This window comes from Melanotaenia boesemani, chromosome 11 (genome assembly GCF_017639745.1).
Source record: "Melanotaenia boesemani isolate fMelBoe1 chromosome 11, fMelBoe1.pri, whole genome shotgun sequence".
NCBI classification, from domain to species: Eukaryota; Metazoa; Chordata; class Actinopteri; order Atheriniformes; family Melanotaeniidae; genus Melanotaenia; species Melanotaenia boesemani.
In genome coordinates this window covers 6,062,396-6,083,739 of record NC_055692.1, presented here as the reverse complement: position 1 = coordinate 6,083,739, position 21,344 = coordinate 6,062,396, and the positions used below count along the sequence as shown (strand labels likewise).

General features: G+C 38.2%; 1 protein-coding gene across 1 annotated transcript in view; it reads left to right on the top strand.

Annotated features, from left to right (window-relative positions):
* smarca2 (SWI/SNF related, matrix associated, actin dependent regulator of chromatin, subfamily a, member 2) overlaps positions 1 to 20,916 on the top strand; it is a 53,538-nt gene extending 32,622 nt beyond the window's left edge. The window contains exons 26-34 of the mRNA XM_041998802.1: positions 331 to 558; positions 898 to 975; positions 1,368 to 1,586; positions 3,621 to 3,844; positions 10,540 to 10,645; positions 11,453 to 11,554; positions 11,848 to 11,977; positions 14,487 to 14,620; positions 18,381 to 20,916. Of these exons, the coding sequence (XP_041854736.1) occupies positions 331 to 558; positions 898 to 975; positions 1,368 to 1,586; positions 3,621 to 3,844; positions 10,540 to 10,645; positions 11,453 to 11,554; positions 11,848 to 11,977; positions 14,487 to 14,620; positions 18,381 to 18,416 (1,257 nt within the window). The 3' untranslated portion in view covers positions 18,417 to 20,916. The remainder of the gene's footprint in view (positions 1 to 330; positions 559 to 897; positions 976 to 1,367; positions 1,587 to 3,620; positions 3,845 to 10,539; positions 10,646 to 11,452; positions 11,555 to 11,847; positions 11,978 to 14,486; positions 14,621 to 18,380) is intronic.
* The last annotated feature ends 428 nt before the right edge of the window (positions 20,917 to 21,344 follow it).

Genomic DNA, 21,344 nt, shown 5'->3' with positions numbered 1-21,344 from the left:
GCAAATTTATTCTATTTAAACAGTCTGCTGTGCAGGGTGGTATATTCAATTTAATTTAATATTTAATTTAGGTAAATAGCTAAATAACAAAAATATACGTAATATATCTCATATATATCTTTTTTAATAGCTGTTCTCTGCTGAGGAAATAAAAATATCCCATGTTTAAAGTTACTGAGGTGCAGACCCTCAGGTGACAGCTTGAGTTGGTAGTTTGGGCGTCGTAGCTGGTTTTACTGGGTTGTTGTCTGCTGGCTGTGGCTGACGCTCAGGTTCAACACAGCTGGCTGTTGTATCACTGAAGCGTTCCCCTCCATGTGCTGATTGCAGGACCTTCAGGCTCAGGATCGGGCTCACCGCATCGGCCAGCAAAATGAGGTGCGAGTGCTTCGTCTCTGCAGCGTCAACAGCGTAGAAGAGAAGATCTTGGCAGCTGCCAAATACAAACTGAACGTAGATCAGAAGGTCATCCAGGCAGGCATGTTTGACCAGAAGTCCTCGAGCCATGAGCGCCGGGCCTTCCTCCAGGCCATTTTAGAGCACGAGGAGCAGAACGAGGTTCGTAAGATCCGTTTGATAATTTAATGTTTATCTGTAAAATAAAAATATTTCAGGTCTTTTTGTGATTTATATGAATTAATGTGTTTTTATTCCCTCAAGTTAAATAATGTTTTATGTATTGAGACAGTTTTAAGGTTGAGAGAGGGGTTTTAATATATTTAAGATAACTTTGTAGTACAGTCTCAGCTATTAATTACTTCATAAAAAGAAAAAATTGATGATTTTTTCATTGAACTAAGTAGAAGAAACGCGTTTGGCTGCAGTTAAAACTGAGAACAAAAGGATTGTATGAAAATGTGGACGTTGTGTTCATAATTTCATCCTTTGAAATTTAAGGAGGAAGATGAGGTACCTGATGATGAAACCCTTAACCAGATGATAGCCCGCAATGAAGATGAGTTTGAGCTCTTCATGGTAAGAAGATGTTTGTAAAATCTGAACTCTGTTCACATTTTGGAAAAAAAACAGTTTCAATGAAAAGTCTTTGTATGCTGATCTGCTGAAAGAGGAGTGAATGAAGCTGACCTTCATGCTCTTCAGCCAAAACAACTGTAGGTTGTTTATGTTCAGGGACTTTGTTGGAGTTTTGCCATGGTTACAAGTACAGTACTTTTAATTGTTATTCTACCAGTTTCAAACTAGCTGAGCTTCAAAGTCCTTTTTTTCACCTAAAAACTTTTCAAACTGCACTTGGTCCCTCTGTATTTCCATCTATCTATAATTTATGAATATAAATCTATCTTATGGGATCTAACAAGAAACACAATTGTGTCACAGTTGTGGTTTTCCTCTCTTTTCTTCTCAAGCGCATGGACATGGATCGGCGGCGAGAGGACGCCAGGAACCCAAAACGTAAGCCTCGTCTGATGGAGGAGGACGAGCTGCCCTCTTGGATCATCAAAGATGACGCTGAGGTGGAAAGGCTCACCTATGAGGAGGAAGAGGAGAAGATGTTTGGTCGAGGCTCACGCTGTCGTCGGGACGTGGACTACAGCGACACACTGACAGAAAAACAGTGGCTAAGGGTAAAGACTGATTCGATATGTGCCTCATTTATTTACAGTCGTTCAAAAGTTGTATTCAGGTCCCTCTTTCATAAATTTTCCAGAGTTGGTCATGTAACCCCATTTGTTCATAAGCATAGAGTAATAACGGGATGTCCAGGGCTCAAATACGTTTGTAAGCAAAGGTGCGCTGGTGCACATGGCAACAAATGGCTTGCAGTGTGAAGGTGCACAACCCCCTAATAATGAAATATTAATCTTAATCTTACAAAATCTTATATAGAAAAATCTTACAAAAACGAAAACACATATAAAACTGTTTTTTTTCTTTTTTGTTTCTATAGTCTTTTTATTTTTATCATTAATAAAATTATTACATACAAAATTCAGTGATTATTCAAAACTGGTGTCTTGCAGACTTTTATATTAAAAGTATGTTTATATCAACAAAAGTGCAACAACTTTGCTTGAAAGCACTGATTTGTAAAAACAAGCTGCTCTTCAACAGCAGTTTTCAGAAGGTAAAATATTTCCTGTAAATCTCAATTTAAATGTTGATTTAATAAAATCAAATATTTATAACCAAGAAGGATGGAAATTTCAGGATTTATCAATTAAAAGGTAACAAGTCAGCTGGATGAATTTCAAGCTGTGTGAAGCTGCTTTCCTCTAATCACAGAGGGAACTATATCTGTATATATAACCTTTATTTAACCGGATGGAACCCACTGAGGTAAAAATCTCTTTCATAACGGTGACCTGGCCAAGAGGCCGCAGCACAAGTCAGTATAAAAAAAACTTTCAATTTTAAATTCTATACACAGACATATACATATGGCATATCGACTTTCAGTCCTTTGTAAATATGTTCCCAAATGTAAAGGGGACAGGCCAATAACAGTTTTATACACATTACAGTCGTTTTATCCAAAGCGACTTACAGTGGGTAGGCAGTAGCCTTAAGGGTCTTGTCTAAGGACCCAATTGCAAGGTGTTCATTTTTGTCCCCCGGGGGAACTGAACTTGGGTCTCCCGCATGGAGGATGCTCTGACCCAACAGGGTCTGATTAAAACTGTAAACAAGTCTGCTTCATCCTACATACAACCCTGTACCTGAAATGGTTTCTACTTATGCATTTATTGTTAATGTTGTTATTCTGACTGTATTATCTGCTCCCAGTAGTTTCAACTATGTTTACTGTCCAAAAATGGAATTATTCTAAGGTGGTGTTTCTTCTATCCCATAGATAGTACAGAAAAAACATAAAATATTAACACATCATTAAATTTTATTCTTTTTTTTCCATACAATTATTTTGATACTTGTCTCAAATTCAACTGAGATCAGGACACCCACATGTTTACTTCTATGCTGCAAAGTCTAATCATTTTATTTCCATAATTCTTTTTTATTAAATATTTTCATGCCCCATGCAGTCATTACCCACCATCTGCAAGTCTTACTTATAATTTGAAGCCACAGCATCGCTTGGTGTAATGTTGGTGGCATTCAGTCACCCACACCAAATAGACTGTGACGCAGTCCCCTGGGGAGACATCTGAAGCCTGGCAGATCCATTTTATTGACCAGCTCAGAGGTTTCAGGGGAAACTAAAATAGAACAAAGACACTTTGAGGCCAAGGTGACAGTATGTTGAAACCACTGTTGGCTGAAGTTTAAACAAGCTCTCATTAAAACAAGAAAGAATTGTGCAGACTTGTTGGCTGTCCAATAAACACCATGACAAGGCTGAATACACACTGTACATGAAACATGCTTTGATTAAGCAATAATTTTTTTTCAGGGTGGCAAAAGACATGAATTTCAGCACCTTTTTTTCAGTTTAAAATGGCATAAGCTGTCACATGGAGGGTAAAATAATATACCAGCAGCCCTCTTGGGAATGCAGTTAATTTTATGTTTAAATATAATTCCTAATGAGCAATTAAATGCCATAAATTAAACAATTATTTTTCATCTGGTGACACTACAGCTCTGCATCATACTGCACAGATTGAAGTGACTGAAGCTTTAACCCTGTGTTGAACCTCCAGGCCATCGAGGATGGAAACTTGGAGGAGATGGAGGAAGAGATCAGGCTAAAAAAGCGCAAACGCAAAAGACGTCAAGACAAAGACTCCTCCAGCAGAGACGATGGAGGCACAAAGGCTAAGAAGAGACGTGGGCGACCGCCAGCAGAGAAGTTTTCTCCCAACCCCCCCAAACTCACCAAGCAAATGAACACCATCATCGACACAGTGATCAACTACAGAGATGGGTAAGACTGATTTAAGTCTTCCTCGTGTGGTTCTGGTGGCCTGATTCACACGGGAATTACACCCCTGGTGCTTTTCTGTAACTTATGAGATGGCAAGACCAAAAGAGTTCAGATTTCACGTTGAGGTAAAGCAAATGGAGCGTGACTTTAAACGGTGGATGGAGATACAGCTTGATAATTTTGGTTCCAAGCAATGAGACAGGTTGTATAACCAGCTGTGTTAGCTGTAAAGAAGCTTGTTTGACAGCTGCCTTAATCTGCCTGTCCAACTTAAGGTCAGTATCCACTACTACCCCCAGGGTCATAATGGCTGGCTCAACACATTGCAACACATTGCACCAAAGAACCAAGCTTATTATCACTAAATCAAAAAGTTGAAGGACATCCAAGCCCTAATATCATCAAAACATCTACATAACATTCAGAGTCAATGTTGTGCTTCCTAAAAAAAATAGATCCAAGTAGAAGAACAAAGAAAACAGTGGGGAGCCTAAAACTGAGCCCTTAGAAACACCAAAATGAAGATAAGCAGCAGAGAAAAGAAGGTCTCCCAAGCCAACCGAGAAGGTGTGCTCCATTAAATATGAGCTGAACCACTGCATCCTCAATGCCCACACATTGCTCCAAGAGAGAAGTTATCATGATTCACTGTATGAAATGCAGCTGTCAAATCTAAAAGCACAAGCGCAACATCATCACCAGAATTAGTAAATAAAAATATGTTGTTAAAAATTTTCCAAATTTTGATTCAGTACTGTCAAAACACATAAAACCAAACTGGAAAACCTCTAAACTTCTCATCCAAAAAGACTTCATTGAGACAGAAAGACTTAATCAGAACTTGGCCTATAATTAACTAAAGATGTGGGGTTTAAGGCCTTTTTTCCAGAGGTTTAAAAACGTCATAGACGGCAATCAACAAGATGGCCCCAAAGTGGGAAAATCTTCTTTAAATAACTGAAGAGGGATAGCATCATTAGGAGAACCTACAGGTTTCAGCTGACCATGTTCAGTAAATAGAGGAGAGTCGCAGGCTCAAACCTGTCAAAGGCTGCAGAATGGGGGACGTAGACTAAAGAGTCATTAAAATAATGGAGGTGGTTTTCACAAGCAAGAGGATAAGGCTAATAGTCTATCTGCAGAGAATAAAGAACAGAGTCTGTAGTTGTAAATAAAAGATGAGGGTTTTGACAATTTAGAGAATAATGCCAGAGAAGTGTTTTCTTTTGGCGTGTTTTACACTTGAAATAGCCTCAGTCAAAAGAGGACCTTAACTTCAGAGCAGTAGTCAGACTTTTGTTATAGTTTTAACAGTTCATCTAACTTCCTATGTAAGAATGCTTTAGTGCTTAAACTGTGACGGCAGGGACACGAGCGAGAGCAGTGTAGCAACTCAAGCTTCATTTATCTAAGCACAGCAGTGTCAATCAATGTCTTTACAATGCACCGCCTAATTAGCCTGATTGTGCATCCGGCTGTTTGGGTGGGCAACATGTTTCTGACAGAACAGCAGTGAACCCGTCATGAGCAGATATTAATGGAGGACTGAACTTTTGACGGTGACGTGTCTCTGCTGAGTACAGATGATGAGTAGCTTTCACATTTGACAAGCTTCCATTGTTGCAGTCATTTAGAGCTGCCTGCCTTACTGTGATGCATCTAAAGCATTTTTACTAATAAGAGCAAGCAGATCTTTGGTCATTTCTCTAATTTTATAAATTAAATCCTCAGCTACTAAATTCCTATTAAATAATCTTTTTATTATATTTTGAGATGCATGCAGTAGTAGAGAGGGATCAAACTTTTTCTACTGCGCCCCATTTGGAGGAATAAACATTCCCATACCCTGCCCTTTTATATACAGAGCAAGGGGTCTAAAACTTACTATAACTTATAACTATTTAACTTGCTATACTCATAACATCACAGACGTGAGGAAGGTGTAATAACAAACACATTTACTGTTAAACCAAGAGCAAGATATCTGCCCTCTTTCATCCCAGTTACCTGTTTCTCCGTATCTTTCTTTCTACTCTCCCTTCACTGTGCGTTCAGTAAACCCTGACGTCTTTCTGCAGTTCTTCTTCTTCTTTATATTTTTGAGCGGTTGGCAAAATCAAATTGGTGCATTACTGCCGCCCAGTGGTCTGGAGTGTGGACCAGAATGTTTCCAAGGGCCCAAGTTGTCAAAACATTTGTTTGTCTGCTACATTTTCCCAATCCCATGCACCCACCTTGTCATGTTGCTGCGCCCTCCAGTTTGACAACCACTGGTGTAACCCCAACAACTCTGCTTTCACTGTGTTCAGGGGGATTTTTCTACTGCAATAATAGAAGCAGAGCATGTGACCTCAACTCAATTCTCATATATGCATCAGGAAACTAGAGAAACCTGCCAAAGGGAGCCTCTCTGCTCTGAAGGGCAAAGTATTTTCCAATTTTTACTCCTACAAAAAAATCAGTCTGTACATGAAATGACTTCTGAGTGCTACCTTCATAGCACACATTCATAGGATGTAGGCATGTGTATTTCCGCCAAATTACTGTTGGAAATCACTATTTATTACTACTATTATTAGACTATTATTAGCCTATTCTTCAAATGTCCTCTACCACGAGTTTGGTTTTGGCTAACACATGCTGCTAGCTAGCATTGTCATTTACATTTGCTTTGCCATTTAGTCCCCAGTGTTCAGTAGTCATAGAAAGCACATTGGCAAAGTTTTCAGCAGTATGTCTGTCATGCACAGAGTTGACTTCATACATGACGGCTGCATACGACTTTATTGTAAGCTTTGTCCATAAATCTGTGGCGAGAGACAGTTTTTTTTTTTTAAACATTCACCAACTGTGTACTAAGCTCGTCTTTAGTGTCATTACTGTAGACTGTATATATAAGATGGACGGAGCCTCCGTGACGTCACCCATAGGTTTCTGAAGAGCAAAAGTGAAGCTCGTTGGGTGTTCCCACTGTCGCCATCTTGGTAGCATCACTCGTGTCGTTAGTCCTGGAAAATCCGAAAGTGGGCAAAGCGGTTGAGCTGAGAAGAGGACTGTCAAGGTCGGGGTGGATGATTGACAACCATCAAACTCCGAGCTGCCTGTAGCTAAGAGCTAACCGCGCTAAGCCTGAGCAACGGTAGCTAAATAGCTAACGGAGGCCGGCGGGCTAAAGCTAAGGCACTCTGTTAGCCGGCTAAAAACCCCGGCTGTGCTGCACTCTCCCTTCTTTCCACGGATATTACATACCTGTCAATCAAAAGGACACGCCCCTAATTATGCCGAATTTCAAGATTAAATAACATCCAAACGGATGAGTTAGAAAAAAATTCACCCCCCTCACATTTGTCATGAAGGTAAACTTGACCTATTAATCCCAAAATGGATTTTTGTACCAGGCTTTAAACACATTTATTTCTACTGTGAAGTTGGTCTTTTTAACATGGGAGTCTATGGAGATTTGCTCTGTTTTGGACCCAGCCCCTAGTGGATGAGGCGTGAACTGCAGTTTTTTTTGCATATCTTCATAGGCTTCACATTTTACAGGCGGAGGTTGCCGCTTGGTCATTACAGTTTCTTCAGTCTTGTACTGATGGGACTATAAGCTCAGGATTAGCCCTTGATTGCTGCTTTGTAGATGGCCCTTCTAATGGATGCTTCACTCTCAAATGACTGTACATAGTAGGGATGATCATGGCTGATCAACTAGTTGAAACAGTGCACATAGACTAGCACTATTTTATAAGAATAGCGTAGAGTGAGCATTGATGGGTGGTGAAGGGAGAGAGAGAGGACGCTGTGAGTATGTGAATGTCTGAGTGAGAACAGAGCAGAAAAAGTTAGCTGTAACAAACTGCCTGTTCTTGCTGTGAATGTCCAGTTTTTGCTACAGGCTTCAGTAATAAATGCCTGTGCCTCTAGAGATAGAAGCAGGAAAGGTAAACAGCTATTTCTGCCAGGGTTTGCACATATAACCAAGCACAATTACTTAACCATCTCCAAAATATTGCGCTTCAGGACCAAGAAAACAAGATGAAAAGACAACGAAAAGTTGCTGGTTTTGTTGTAGCTGAACACTTGTGACGGGCAGTTTAGCTCACCTGATAGAGCAGCTGTTCTATAGGCAGCTACAGCTTGACACACCAGGTTTGCATCCCAGCCTAGGACCCTTTGCTGCGTGTTGCCCCCCTTTTCTCTGACAACTGTTCCTGCCTGCCTACTATACTGCCATACCAGAGCCCACAAAATTATGTTAGTTTATGTTATGCTAGCTCTACCTGGCAGAGGTTGCACTGGACCTCATTTGATTGACTGCACACAACTTTTTCCTGGTTGTCTTCGGTTCTGTATTATTTGTGTTGTACTTCAGCGCTACACACTTTATACCAGAGCCTGGCAACAGTGAAGCAGTCTCTTGTCTATTTTCTGGTGGTTGGTAAACAGTTTGGTAAATTGACGCAACCTTGGGGTGATTCTAACACATTACTACCAGGTGATGGTTAGCAAAAAAAAAACAAAAAAACTGTAGCATATCGAGACAATAATCTCAAACTATTGGATTACGTTAAATGATTATTAAAAATTGAAAAGATCATTATCCATTCCATCTTGAATTTTAAAACATAGAAAAGAAATACTTTGTGATGCTATCGGAGTACAATTGGGGCATGTCTTGATTATCCAGTGGAAAGTACCAGGTTCTTTTTGGTCACCAGCCTAGAAGTGAACAGACCTGAAGTCATGTACTTGTACTCAGTTTAGCACTGCAGTGAGATTAAATGTCTGGTCTGTTTTGTCTAGATTTTCTTTTTTAAACTCACATAAAAAATGTCTCTCAGTGACATGCATTTATGCACAGAAGAACATTGTTCATTTTTCTTCCTGTTGCTCATATATGCTGTGGCTGTGCTGAAACTTTTCCAGGAAAGTGATATCTGCTCGTACAGAAGTAATTTCCCCCCTGTTTCAGTTCCTGGTTGCTCTTCCCTGATCCTCTCCACCATACGTCTGGCATTCCTCTCACTTGAGCAAATTGGAAGAGACTTTAAAATTCCCTCTCCAGAACTTTGGGTTACTGGCTTACAATACTGTTTCCTCACAAAACAAACAGCATCTTCAGACTGCATGAAGCAAATGTGATTTTAGCTTAAATGCGACTGAGCTTTAATAAACTTTTATCTCCTCAGTGTAGCTGGACAACAGTCCAGGCTTAATTTCCTCCTCATGACCAGTTAATGTGAACCAGTGTGGAGATCTCATGCCCAAGCATACTGTGATCTACAGATAAATTATGTTACACGATTGTTTTGATATTAGTTGTTATTTTACTGTTTTCCTGTCACAAGCTTTGCTTGAAGTCTTCATGGTTTCCAGGAAATCCAGGGTGTTAGCTGTGTTCCCAGAGGTGGCTCTATGCTAAGAGACATCACAAATATCAGTGTAATCTGCTGGCAAGTGCTCTGATATCTGCCTGAAATACGGATATGTCCAGGACTTTCTCTTTTACAAAACAGTCACAAAGTAAAAACATAATTACAGCATCTCACGTTTTTCACAATTTTATTTCTCAAAGATAAATAAAAAAATTCCATTTTTATTTTTAAAAATGCTTTAAACCTGGTAAAACTGTATACATTGTGCTCTCAGAGATTTTGTTTACATGGACTGGGAAAGACAAAAGATGTGTAATGAGGCAGATGGATTAGTAGTGGTATAGAAAACGTGTTTTCCACAAGAGCAGACAAAAGCCTTGGTTTACAAGGTTGATATAAAAGGAATGAAACACAAACAATCTCTCCCATTTCCTCAGCTCTGTGGGGAAATGAACTGGGGAGAAAATGCAGTTCAAGAGAAACCTGTCAATATTTGCTTGGAGCAAAATGATAAATGTTCTGTTTTTTGTGGGTTGTTTGTCTGGGCTCATTTGCAGCTGTATTTTATGCATTATCTAAGGGAAACTTTGAAATTGGATAAAACACTGAACATGTTTAATGTATAAATATAATCATGGATGTATTGGAATTAAATGGATGAATAACATTTGAAATTTGTCTTTTTTGCAGCATAAAATCAGTTCTGCAAATAATTTGGATTTTATTCTCCTAATATGAGCTCCTCTTCATTCCTTAGTTATAGCTGTATTAATGCAGCTCTTTCTTAGTGTTTACTAGCTTGTTGTTGACCTTCCTAATCTCGAAATGGCCATCTCAAGCATCTCAAGCATAACACTAAATTAATTGTGCTGCCTTCTATATATATGTGTGTGTGTGTATATGTGTGTGTGTGTGTGTGTGTGTGTGTGTGTGTGTGTGTGTATGTATATATATATATATATATATATATATATGTATATTTTATATCATCATTAGTCCACAATTGTCTGAAAATGATAATCATTGTATTTTTATTACTTATATCCAAACACACTGCAGGTCACCCACCTTCCCCTCTTCCATGTTGCACTGACATTTTATCACAGTAGTCCATAAGGAACAAAAAATTACTGACTTTTCATGGGAAGTGTGGTTGGGAGAATTCATCTGGCTGGAATATGCAGTTTGTCCTGCTAAATGTCTCTACATCCTGCACACTAGAGCTTTAAAAGAAAGTTTAAATCTATTCTCTGCAACTTCATGGCATAAAGTGTGAATGCATTATTCAAAAACTGGATTCATGAAGAAATGTTGTATTTGCAGGTCTGGAAGACAACTGAGCGAAGTCTTTGTCCAGCTTCCATCCAGAAAGGAGCTCCCTGAATATTATGAGCTGATAAGAAAACCAGTGGATTTCAAGAAGATCAAGGTTTGTTAACCACGATGACCCAGACAGGAATGTAAATGAGGGATAAGATTATGATAATAATGAACACTATGACGAATCTTCTCTATGGAACAGTTAAGCTCTTTTTATAATAAATCCAAAGCAGTTATGTTTATTTCTGATCCACGCTATGAGAACTTATATGATGAAACTAACATTTGTTGAACTTTTTACTGCCCTTTTTCAGCAGTAATTTAAGTTTTAACTCATTGCACTTTAATCAGTAAATTCTTTCTTACAACATAATTTTCTGATCTTATAACTTTGTTTCTGTCTCGTTTTAATGGCACAGTGACATTTATTATGTACATTCATGGAGCTGTTGTAATCATGCAGCAATACAAGGCTGAGAAACTACTTTTCATCTACTTGTTTTCATCATTTCATGGCTGTGTGTTTTTCTTTAGGCCATTGTGTCACACACCAGCAGCCAGGATATAAACACACTGGCCATTTTTGTTTTTAAGTTGGGTCCTGTAGAGTCAGCATCTTGATCTGGAGTAGACGTAAACAGAACTTCGTTGTTGTGCTGATGATGCAAAACCTTTGTACAAATGTTGTAGAGTTTGTTTAAGCTGATGTAAGTTTTAAGTAGTTTTAAATGGTGAAAATTTGCTCTTCATCTGCCTTTATGGTGCTATGATTTAAGTTTACTGCAGTACTTCACAGAGCCCTACTTAAAATAAAATGACCAGAATACCAAATTCACTCAAAAAAAAAAAAAAGTCAGTGGTATTTTAAAGAGCATGATTCAGGCTGTTGCTCAAGGCCACTGTTTGTCTTTTTCAGGAACGTGTGAGAAACCATAAATACAGGAATGTGGGAGACCTGGAGAAGGACGTGATGCTGCTTTGTCAAAATGCACAGACGTTCAACCTGGAGGGCTCCCAGGTTAGAGACTCGGCTTTGGAGCTTTACTTTCTCATTTGCTGCCTTTAATTAATCCCAAACACTTTTTTTTAATATACCTGCTCGTGTGTTCGAACAGAAGTCTGCAGGTTTCTCAAGTTCTGTAGTTAAGCCATCTTATTTGAAATGCAAATCCTACATATTATTTGTTGCATGCATCATTTCTGTCTTTGACCCTTTGCCTACATTCATTTTAATTTATTTATTCTATGTCTGTTTCTTTATTCCTGCTTCACGCCCAGTGTAACTAACAGTCTTTCATTATTTCCTCAAAGATATATGAGGACTCCATTGTTCTTCAGTCTGTATTCAAGAGTGCCAGACAGAAGATTGCCAAGGATGAAGACAGCGAAGATGACAGTGATGATGATGATGATGATGATGACTATGAGTCAGAGGCTGAGGGTAAGATGCACACACTCTCACACACTTTCAACTTTGTGTCATCTCGTTAAAATTCTACACTGGAGCCCAGTCGGTGCTGCTCTGGTGTTTTTTTATTCACTTCCATCCCACTCGGAGCACTGTGGACCTTGTTGCCTTCAAACTGTAACACGGGCAAAAAATAAACTGTAAACAGACGGGAGCGGAAGATAAAAACTTCCCTGCATATTGGAGGTCAAACAATTTACTGCAAGTGGGGAATCTGGTTAAATGGAACTGGGAGGGAACTGTCACTAAGGGCAACCTCAGGCTTGGTTTGTTATATTTATTTATATATATTCTTTTTGTTTGTCCATAATAGCATTTTAGAAAAGGGCTGGCAGGGCAGTCAGGAGCCCTCGTAAAAATGTAAGGGTTGACAACAGGGCAGACAAAAGGCTGGCGGACATGCATGATGATAAAAGGGCAGCGCTCGCTGAACTATCTGCTCCACCTAATGGGCTTTTCCTTCTTTCTTCTGATCATTTCTGTCTGACATGGCATAAGAGTAAAGCTCTAGTAAACAAAGCCAGAACTGCTTCTCCTCTATTTTCTTGGTTACCAAGGAGATGTTCTCTTCGTGTTGGGAACATCTTAGAATCTAAATCAGAATAGCTTTACTGCCATTTTACACAGAACAATGAAAGCATAAAAACCATGAACAAGATATATACAACACTAATAAAAAAGAACCTGATGAATAATTAATGATCTGAGGGAACGGATAAGGTGGATTAGATTTAGATACAGCTTTTCAGGGCACCCAAAGCCATGAAATCATCAAGACTTTACTTCAAGATACAGATGCCCCTTGTAATGGAAGTGACCACACATTGCGAAACGACACATTGCACCTTTCTTTGCACGGGTTTGTTTTCATACTTCACGAAAAGCTAGCAGACCAAGCCACCATGAAAATGTTGAGCAGTTACAGCAACTGCTTGTTAGGGGCAGTATTCCCCAAATGACCGTTTACAAAGAAGAAATAAAGAAGGTGGAAGAAGAAAATCTGGCTAATTGATTGAACAGAACAAACGAAAATCCTTTCCCTTTAGCTGGCTTGTAAACAATGGAGCAAAACCGGTTTTATGCAGTCTTCCCTTTTTTTCTTTGGGGTTTAAATTTAATTCGCTTTTCTCAAGAATCTGTCGAGTATGAGCATCAGGAGAGGCGGCGAGCCATCCACAGTGTTGCACTATGATGTTCTACGTCGCTTCCTCTCTTTGATTCACTGGATGCTCCTTTTGCTTTCATATCACAAAGTCACATTTCCACCACTGAGTCCAGGTTGGTTTTGGATGACAGAGTATGATTTTTTTTTTTTTTTTTGCAGAGATTGGAAAGTGTGCCAGAATATCCGATCTGACTCGTCCTACTTTTCTGGGATAGGACGTTGTGGTCCCAATCTTACTAATCCAACCCTGGAGCTTAACATGCTACAAATCACTGATTAATCAAAAGAACGAACACTCATCTTGCAACTCTGCACTAGTGCTGGAACTGATGACTATTCCGATTGTCGATTAGTCATCGACCAATAAAACAACTTTTTTTTTTTTTTTTTTTGCTGACAATAGTTGACGGCAAAATTCGTTGTCGACTATTTTTATTGTCGATAACGTCGACTAATTGTTGCAACCCTACTCTGCACTAATAACAAAGCCATGTTTAAATATAGTTTTAAAGCCACATGTCATGAAAAAACAACACAAAACACTGGATGTCCACCATTCTCCTCTTTTGTTTCTGTCACAATCTTCATTAAATGTCCAGGAAGGCGTTGCACCTGGCTGTTATGTAGCTTACGCTTCTATCGCTGTCCAGCCTATACCGCACCTACCTGGTAAGAGTACGGTTGGCTGAGGAAATGCAACAGAGATCAGGGTTTCCCTGCCCCCTGGTGAAAATGGGACTTAAGCAAACTGCATCAGAGTTGATCTGCAAGTGGACCAAGATCCTCCATTTTCAATCAGACCAGAGTTAGCATCTTTGGTCTGCACCAAAGTGCAAATGAGTGTTCACACTACTCCAGACAAACTGTACTATCCTTGGAAATGGACCAGGGTTCCTTTAAAGTCGACCAAACAGCACCAGTGTGAATGCGCCCTTAATCTTTGTTTTTCTGAAATCATTCATACTTTATCTAAAAAGATGCCATTGGCTTTTATTTCAGTGTTTTGGTTGTCAGAAAAGAAAAGTCTTTGTGTAACGGGGAAACTATTAGATGTTCATTCTTATTAATCGACAGTGTTTGAGTATCAGCTGCAACAGATTATCTGTTATACTGATAACAAAGTTTTAAAATAATTTGCAATTTAGCTTCACAAGATTATTCAGCTAAATCTCAACATTATAAAAGGCTAATTTTCTATCCAATTAGTGATTAAACTTAGTTTTTCTTCTGGTAGGCATTGATCTATAAATTAAGAAATTCTGCACGTATGTGGGAGGATAAACACCAGTGCTCCTGTTTCCTGCTTGTTTCATTCAGCCAAGTTTGTACGGGTGAAGATCAAATTGGGCAGGGAAGCACGCAGCCACGACAAAGGCAAGAAGAGGCAGAGCCGAGGTAAAGCCAAGCCGGTGGTCAGCGACGACGACAGTGACGAGGACCAGGATGATAACGTAGGTCTACGTAATAACCAGCTTTCTCCTGCCTTTAGCACATTGAAGGTTTCATCCAAATAAGTGATCATCTTCTCGTTAAATTCAGCTCAACACCCTTTCCTCTTAAATTGATTTATTTTGGGGAGGATGTGAACTTCTCCCTCATCAATAATTTATTACTGACATAATACCCCAGTGTCCAGCATCATTTCAAGTAGACAAAAATGTGTAGCCATGACAACATAGCTGTTTTGAATGGATTTTAGGACTGGAGGAGGGAAGAAAAAGCAGCTGTATTTGCTGGTGCCTCAGGAGTTCCACAGCTTGAGGCACAGTTTGAACATATCGTTAGTCCCACCCATGGTGTTAAAAGAATAGTTGTGAACCCCAGGAAACTGCTGATTTGTGTGTGTGAATGGGATAGTTTGTTGAAGTGGATGTATTTAAAGGTCTCAACTGAGTCATATATGTTCTGCAAAATATATATATATGTATATATTTTTTTTTTTCAGAGAAGCAAAAAAAAAATAGACTTTTCCAGAAGCAGCAGGTTTTCTTTCATGTCGATATATTTCTGAAGGGTGAACTTTATTAGTACTTTTGAAGAAACTTCAACTTATCTGAAGGAAATGAAACAAAAAGCAGCTTTTATTGTCCGCTTTTAACGGCGTCTGGAGAAATATCACTACATTTCAGCCATGGTCACTGCAGTCATTCTTATTTTTGATCCTGTTGTCCAATCAGCAGGTCTGTCACAGCTGAGATGCCAAGAGCTGGATGTTATTGCTTTTAAATTGTCTGCAGAGGAAGAAGTAATTGTGAAGCCCATAATTTCTCAGAAAATACCAAAAGACACTGAGGACAAGTTTCAGAAACGATGGGCGATGTTATCAAAATGTTCATTCAGTCCTAACAGGGAACAGGCCACATATATCCCAGGTAGTCTGAAATCAAAGAATCTAATTTAAGAGAATTGATCCAGAAAGATGAGCAAAAGAATTGATGAAATAGTTTTTACGCTTTATATTGACAGCAAAATGAGTTCAAGTGGTGTCAGGGAAACGAAAATCAATCTGTTTGCTGATGGTGAAAACCGAAGGAATCTCCACGGTAACGTTAATCAGCTCAGCGTGCCAGCTCAATCCACTAACACACATTTTCTCCAGCTAAAAACGGTTCACATGCCAGCAAATAGTCATGGCCTGAATAAAAATGTTCAAAAATTAAAACAAAGTAAAAAGTATATATGTTACTGGTGAAGAATAAACAGCATGACAGCATAAATCAAATAAGCTCTGAGCTTTAAAAAAAAAAACACTTTCAGGATGGTTATGAATGTTTTTGTGGAACGATCCAGCTACAGCTCTAAGCCTCTAATAAACGATAGAACAATATCTAAACGTTGTCTCTGCTCAGGTAAGCTCTGATGAAGTGACTCAGAGAAGTTTTCTGCAGAAGGTTTAGACAAAGTTTCCAAAACAACCATTTTTGGACCATATGCTCTCCTGAGGTTTTAAAAACCTGATTTATTTTATTTTCTCTGTTCGATGCAAAAAAATAACAAAAATGATGTTCTTTTATTAAATAAGGTTAAATCAAAGCAAGTAAATCATGTGCTCTGTTCAAAATGGAAGTCACACAGCTCTGCAAGATTGGAAGCACAGAATCAAAGCATATTACACAAGGACAGAAAAAACATCCACATGTGTCTTTATATAACACATGTGCATGCTGAAATAAATGCAATACAGATCCATTCACAACAACCAACGAATGAATGGAAACAGTAGCCTCTCTGCAGTACACACAGTATACAGCACACTCATCATCAGCGGTTACTGGCATTCAGCAGACACTTTTCTCCACAGCGACTTACAGTGGTTAGGCAGTGGCGTTAAGGGTCTTGCCAAATGACCCAGCTGGGCTTCCAACTGGTAATATTCGTCCCTTGTGGGATTCTAACTCGGGTCTCCCACATGGGAGGCAGATGTCCAGCCAACTGAGCTAAACAGCCACATCGTAGGGCTAAATTTATTTAAAATGACTATATATATAAATATATATATATATATATAAAAATATATATGACTCTGCTATTGCAGGTCATATATAACTTAAATTAACTAAAATGATTTAAGACATTAGTCTCTGTCCAGTCGACCACCTTGATGGCCTCATTGTCCCAGTCCATGTACGGTGGCACCCTGGGGGTCTTCTGCTTCCTTAGGCAGGCGTCATAAGACTGTTAAGTTTTGTTTTTTGTGAATAGTGCAGTTATAAATATAGAGGACAGAGAACTTTGAATGACTTCTCTTGTGACTTGGTGCTGTATAGAAAACCAGACTTGAACAGGTGTACCTGATAAAGTGGCTGGTGAGTGTGAGGAACCTTCCCCAACAGCCTCCGCTTTCCAAATGTGGCCTAATGATTATTCTGATAGTGTTAGTGAGCAGAATCAGCATTGACCTGTCTAGGTTTGCTGTTCGGTGTTCTTGCCCATCGCTGCAGAGCTGGTGCAGTTAAGAGACAACAATCACATATTAAAACAGAGAAACAGACACATTGATTCCAGTCAAATGTTTGAGAGACTCCTGAGCTGAAATTTCAGAGCAAAGAGTCTGAATATGTTTCCCACCAGGACATTTCAGCTTTTTCCTCTGTTGATCAGAATGGAGAAAAAACTTTTATTGCCTTGGGTATCGAACGACTGATCATCTGACAGTGGAAATGATTTTTTTTGCACAAGCTTGAAAGAAAGCAAAACATGAAAAAGCAAGTAACAGTATATTCCCCACAGTGACTAAATCACTTTAATACAAGCATCTGGAAGATGTCTCTTTCTTAACCAAAAATCTAACTTTTATCATTTATTTTTTACTGTCATCATATTGACCTTGTCTCACGTCTCAGATGGACAACAAGGGTTGGATCCGAATCTAAAACCTTCAGAGTTGAAAAGCTCTGCTTTAGAGTATCTACTTAGATTTCTTTTAAAAAGTAGTAAAAGTCTTTATTTGTATTGGGGTGTCTTTAAGACAACCATATGCCAACACGTGTGTGTACTTAATTTTGAATTGAGAAAAATTCCTGCAACATGACCTGAGATGCTCCAATTACACGACCACCAGCTGTAAACTCATGTCAGAGGATGACATTGTGTTTTGATTCAGTAGAAACCTTTTAAAAACATTTTATTACTCCAGCTAATGTTCCTAACAGGTATTTTTGTCCCAGTAACAGCTGGACACAGCGTTGTTTTTATGTAAAACTGCAATAAGTCTGGCTTAAGAACAAAACAAATATATTTTAGTCTAATTTAAAACATTAACTGCAGTGATGATAAATCTTTCCTCTTGTTCTCAGTGTGAGTGGTCATCCTGTGGTCCGTACCTCACTGTGGTGGTGCATGAGTGTTGCGTCATGTTAGCAGTGATGCTGAACTGCAAGATGTGTGAAGGCCAGTTTGGCTGAGCTGTTTATATTAACCTTCCAAGTGGCCAGAAGCCTCGTAACTGAATATAAATGCTGGGAGTGTTTAGCTCTGTCTGACCTTGTGGGGTGTCTCCTGCTCTCTGGGACTCCTCTACACTCCTCTTTAGCCTTTTTCCAGATGTGCAATTAAAACAGGAAGATATATTGATATACTGGGTTTTTGAAGACCTGCGAGACCTTTGTTAGTGCATTTTAGGCAAAATAAACCTTAATCACACACCTCCCTCCTCTACATCTTTGTCTTTAAATCTTCCTTTTTGATGTTTTTCCGTCTCTCCTCTTACAGGATCAGTCAGACAAGAGCAAAAGTGATGACGACTGAGGAAGGAGAAGCAAGGAAACGAGGACAGTATCTTCCATCGCTGCTGTTCTGGTTCATATTCTGTATATAAATATTTTTTTTTGGCTTCTTTGTTAGTCTGTAGTGCACCATCTTCTCTCACCAGCTTTGAAACATATTGCTAATAAATCAATAACATACAGCAATATCAGTCAGCTGATATTCCTGTTTTTAAGACAGTTTTGTAGAATATTTTTAACTCTGTGCTTAAAGTGAAAAAAAAACGACAAAAAAAATCTTTTAAAAATACATTTGTCATTTAATACATGCTTTTTTCTTTTTTAGTATTTTCTTGCTTGCACTTTTAAAAATTCTTAATACTTTTTTAATATAAACAAAAACTATCTAAGCAAAGACATTCATGTTAATTCGGAGTCACTGGTTAAAAAAAGGCAGTAAAGTTTTTATTTTTTGCTTCAATGTTTAACTTTGTGCTGTGCCAAATGTTTGAATGTTTAAATAAAATAAATAAAAAAGTGATGTTAACCCCTCCCATATGCAGCAACTGGCCAAGCAAAAGATGGCACAACTAAAAATAAAATATAAAAAAGCAATTATTTGAATAACTGTTTATATGATGTAACCAGTGCCAAATGAACCGATAATCATTTTTATGGATAATAATATTAATAATATAACCCGTATAGTTGTAATTAGACTTTAGTGTTACTCCAGTTAGCTGACAGTTAGCCCGTCACAATTTTTACGTAATCACCTGCTCGCCGAAATTTAATACAATCATAATTATTTAGCTAAATTGTTCCAGTAGTTTCCATTAACAGCCGGAACAAACCACCAACTGGAAAAAACCAACATAACCTTTGCAACAGTTCAGATTCAGAAGGTGCGATTTTAATTTTATTTGATTACGTGCTGCTGCTGAGTTTTGGACATTCTGTACCTAAAGATTCTTGTCTTTTCTCGTATAGATTTATCCGTTAAACAGAACAACTCAGCAGCAGTCTAGAAGTGTTTTAGTATCTATTGAAAGAGAAAAGAACCACATTTCGAACTAACCAGGTCATGTTTCTCCGCTGAGCTACGACCTCAGCTCTGGTCTCCACATTTCAAACAGGAAAAACTGACAGTTTAGTGGTAAATTCATGTCTTTGGGCAGTTTTACTGCTCTACATTTTGTACACTTTAGTGATTGTAGACATTAGAAGGACACTGTCTCTGATAGGTTTTCTGTTACCGTCTTCTTTTGGTATTTCTGTGTCCACAAATAAATACGGATTAATTCAACTTCTAACCAGATTATCTAGGCCTGTTAGCCCAACAATTTTAATTAGACTAACATGGCATCACAATGTGAGATTAACATTAACAATAACATAACAATCTGACTTTTAAACGTCTGATTTTTTTTTTTTTGTAATGTTTTGTTCATGAAGTGGACTGAATGGAACCAGAGTAGAAACTTGCTTTTCAACGGTTAATTAGAGTCGACACTCCCTTAACACTAACTAACCTTCATTTATGTCATTTTGGTTCAATATTCTGATTTATTTTCTGTAATAAAACAACAGACTGCTCTCATAAAATTCATAAAAAGTATAAGCTCTACATTCCCAGGCTTCTGTATTTAGATGTAGCGTATCAGATGCTGAAGCTACATGAATACTTAACATGTTTTTATAAGTAGCTGATGAAGTTGGACAAAGCTTCATCAGTAACTAGCAATGGCCATGAAATTAAATTTTTTTATGAAACGTAAAATAAGATTTAGCCATCAGTTACCAAACAAGAAGATCGTGACAGCCTACACAGGAAATATCTAAAGTTGAATAAGTTGCTGTTTAATTTGAGACGGCCATAAATGCTGAATGAACTGTAAACTCTTTTAATGAAAATATAATCGTATATCACTCAGTTGGCACATCGTTTTCAAGACGTTACTGTCTGTGTTGTTTCTTCTAATGTTTTTATTTTCTTTTTTTAAAGTTGTATATTTGTTGAAATGATTTTCTCATTTACAAAACAAGTGCTTAGATTATTTTAACTAAGGAACTGGCCTTGAGCCCACCGGCGGGGAAACATCTTGATTTGAGTCAAACCAGCATCAATCGTAGCAGGAAATGCGGCGCTTGTGTAGATGCTGTACTGGTGCTAACAATTTGTAGCTGGTTTTGAAGACTTTTGAAGATGGTTGATAAATATTACAAAGTAAACAGTATTATGAGATTAAAATCTGATTCGAATGATATTAAATGTAACTGTATGTTTTTACCAGTGCATTGATTTATTCATAAAGATTGAGGTGTTTGTGTTCTTTGTGAATTAGTTTCCTTTTATTGATTTTTGTGTTATCTGTAGCATGAACTCTTTTTGACAGTACCCTGTGCACATGCAGATATATCATTTTTGTTTGCGTAACGTGCTTGCCGACTCTCCACAAGTCTGATTTTACCTTGCTTTCTTTGCACAGTGTCTTTGTGGTTGTATTTCATAGCCCGAGGCAAATAAACATCACTGATTTTCAGCACAGAAATGGTTTATTTATTACTTGGTCTTCTACCATCTGTTGTGTTTGTTCACGTCATTGCTTATTGATTAAATGTGCATGCAATTTTAATCAGGAAACCCTCAAAGAATTGGATTCTATTCAGTTTTTCTGCTGTTAAAAACCAGTTTTTTTTTTAACAATTGTTTGAGAGACTCGTGAGAAAAACTCTTGGCAGTTTTTCAAGTATTGCTTCCAGACATTTTTGCTTAATTTGGTTTCATTTCATTTGTTTCTTTTTTAATTTAACATTTTGTCATTTTTAGTCTCACTTTTTTTAATCTCACACACAGATATATATGAAGTTTACTTTTGTTTTAGGTCCCGCCTTCCTCGAAGCCACTCGTGTTTTCTTAGCTCTACACTGCAGATGGTTGTTTTTTTTTTTTTTTGTTAACCTGAGCACA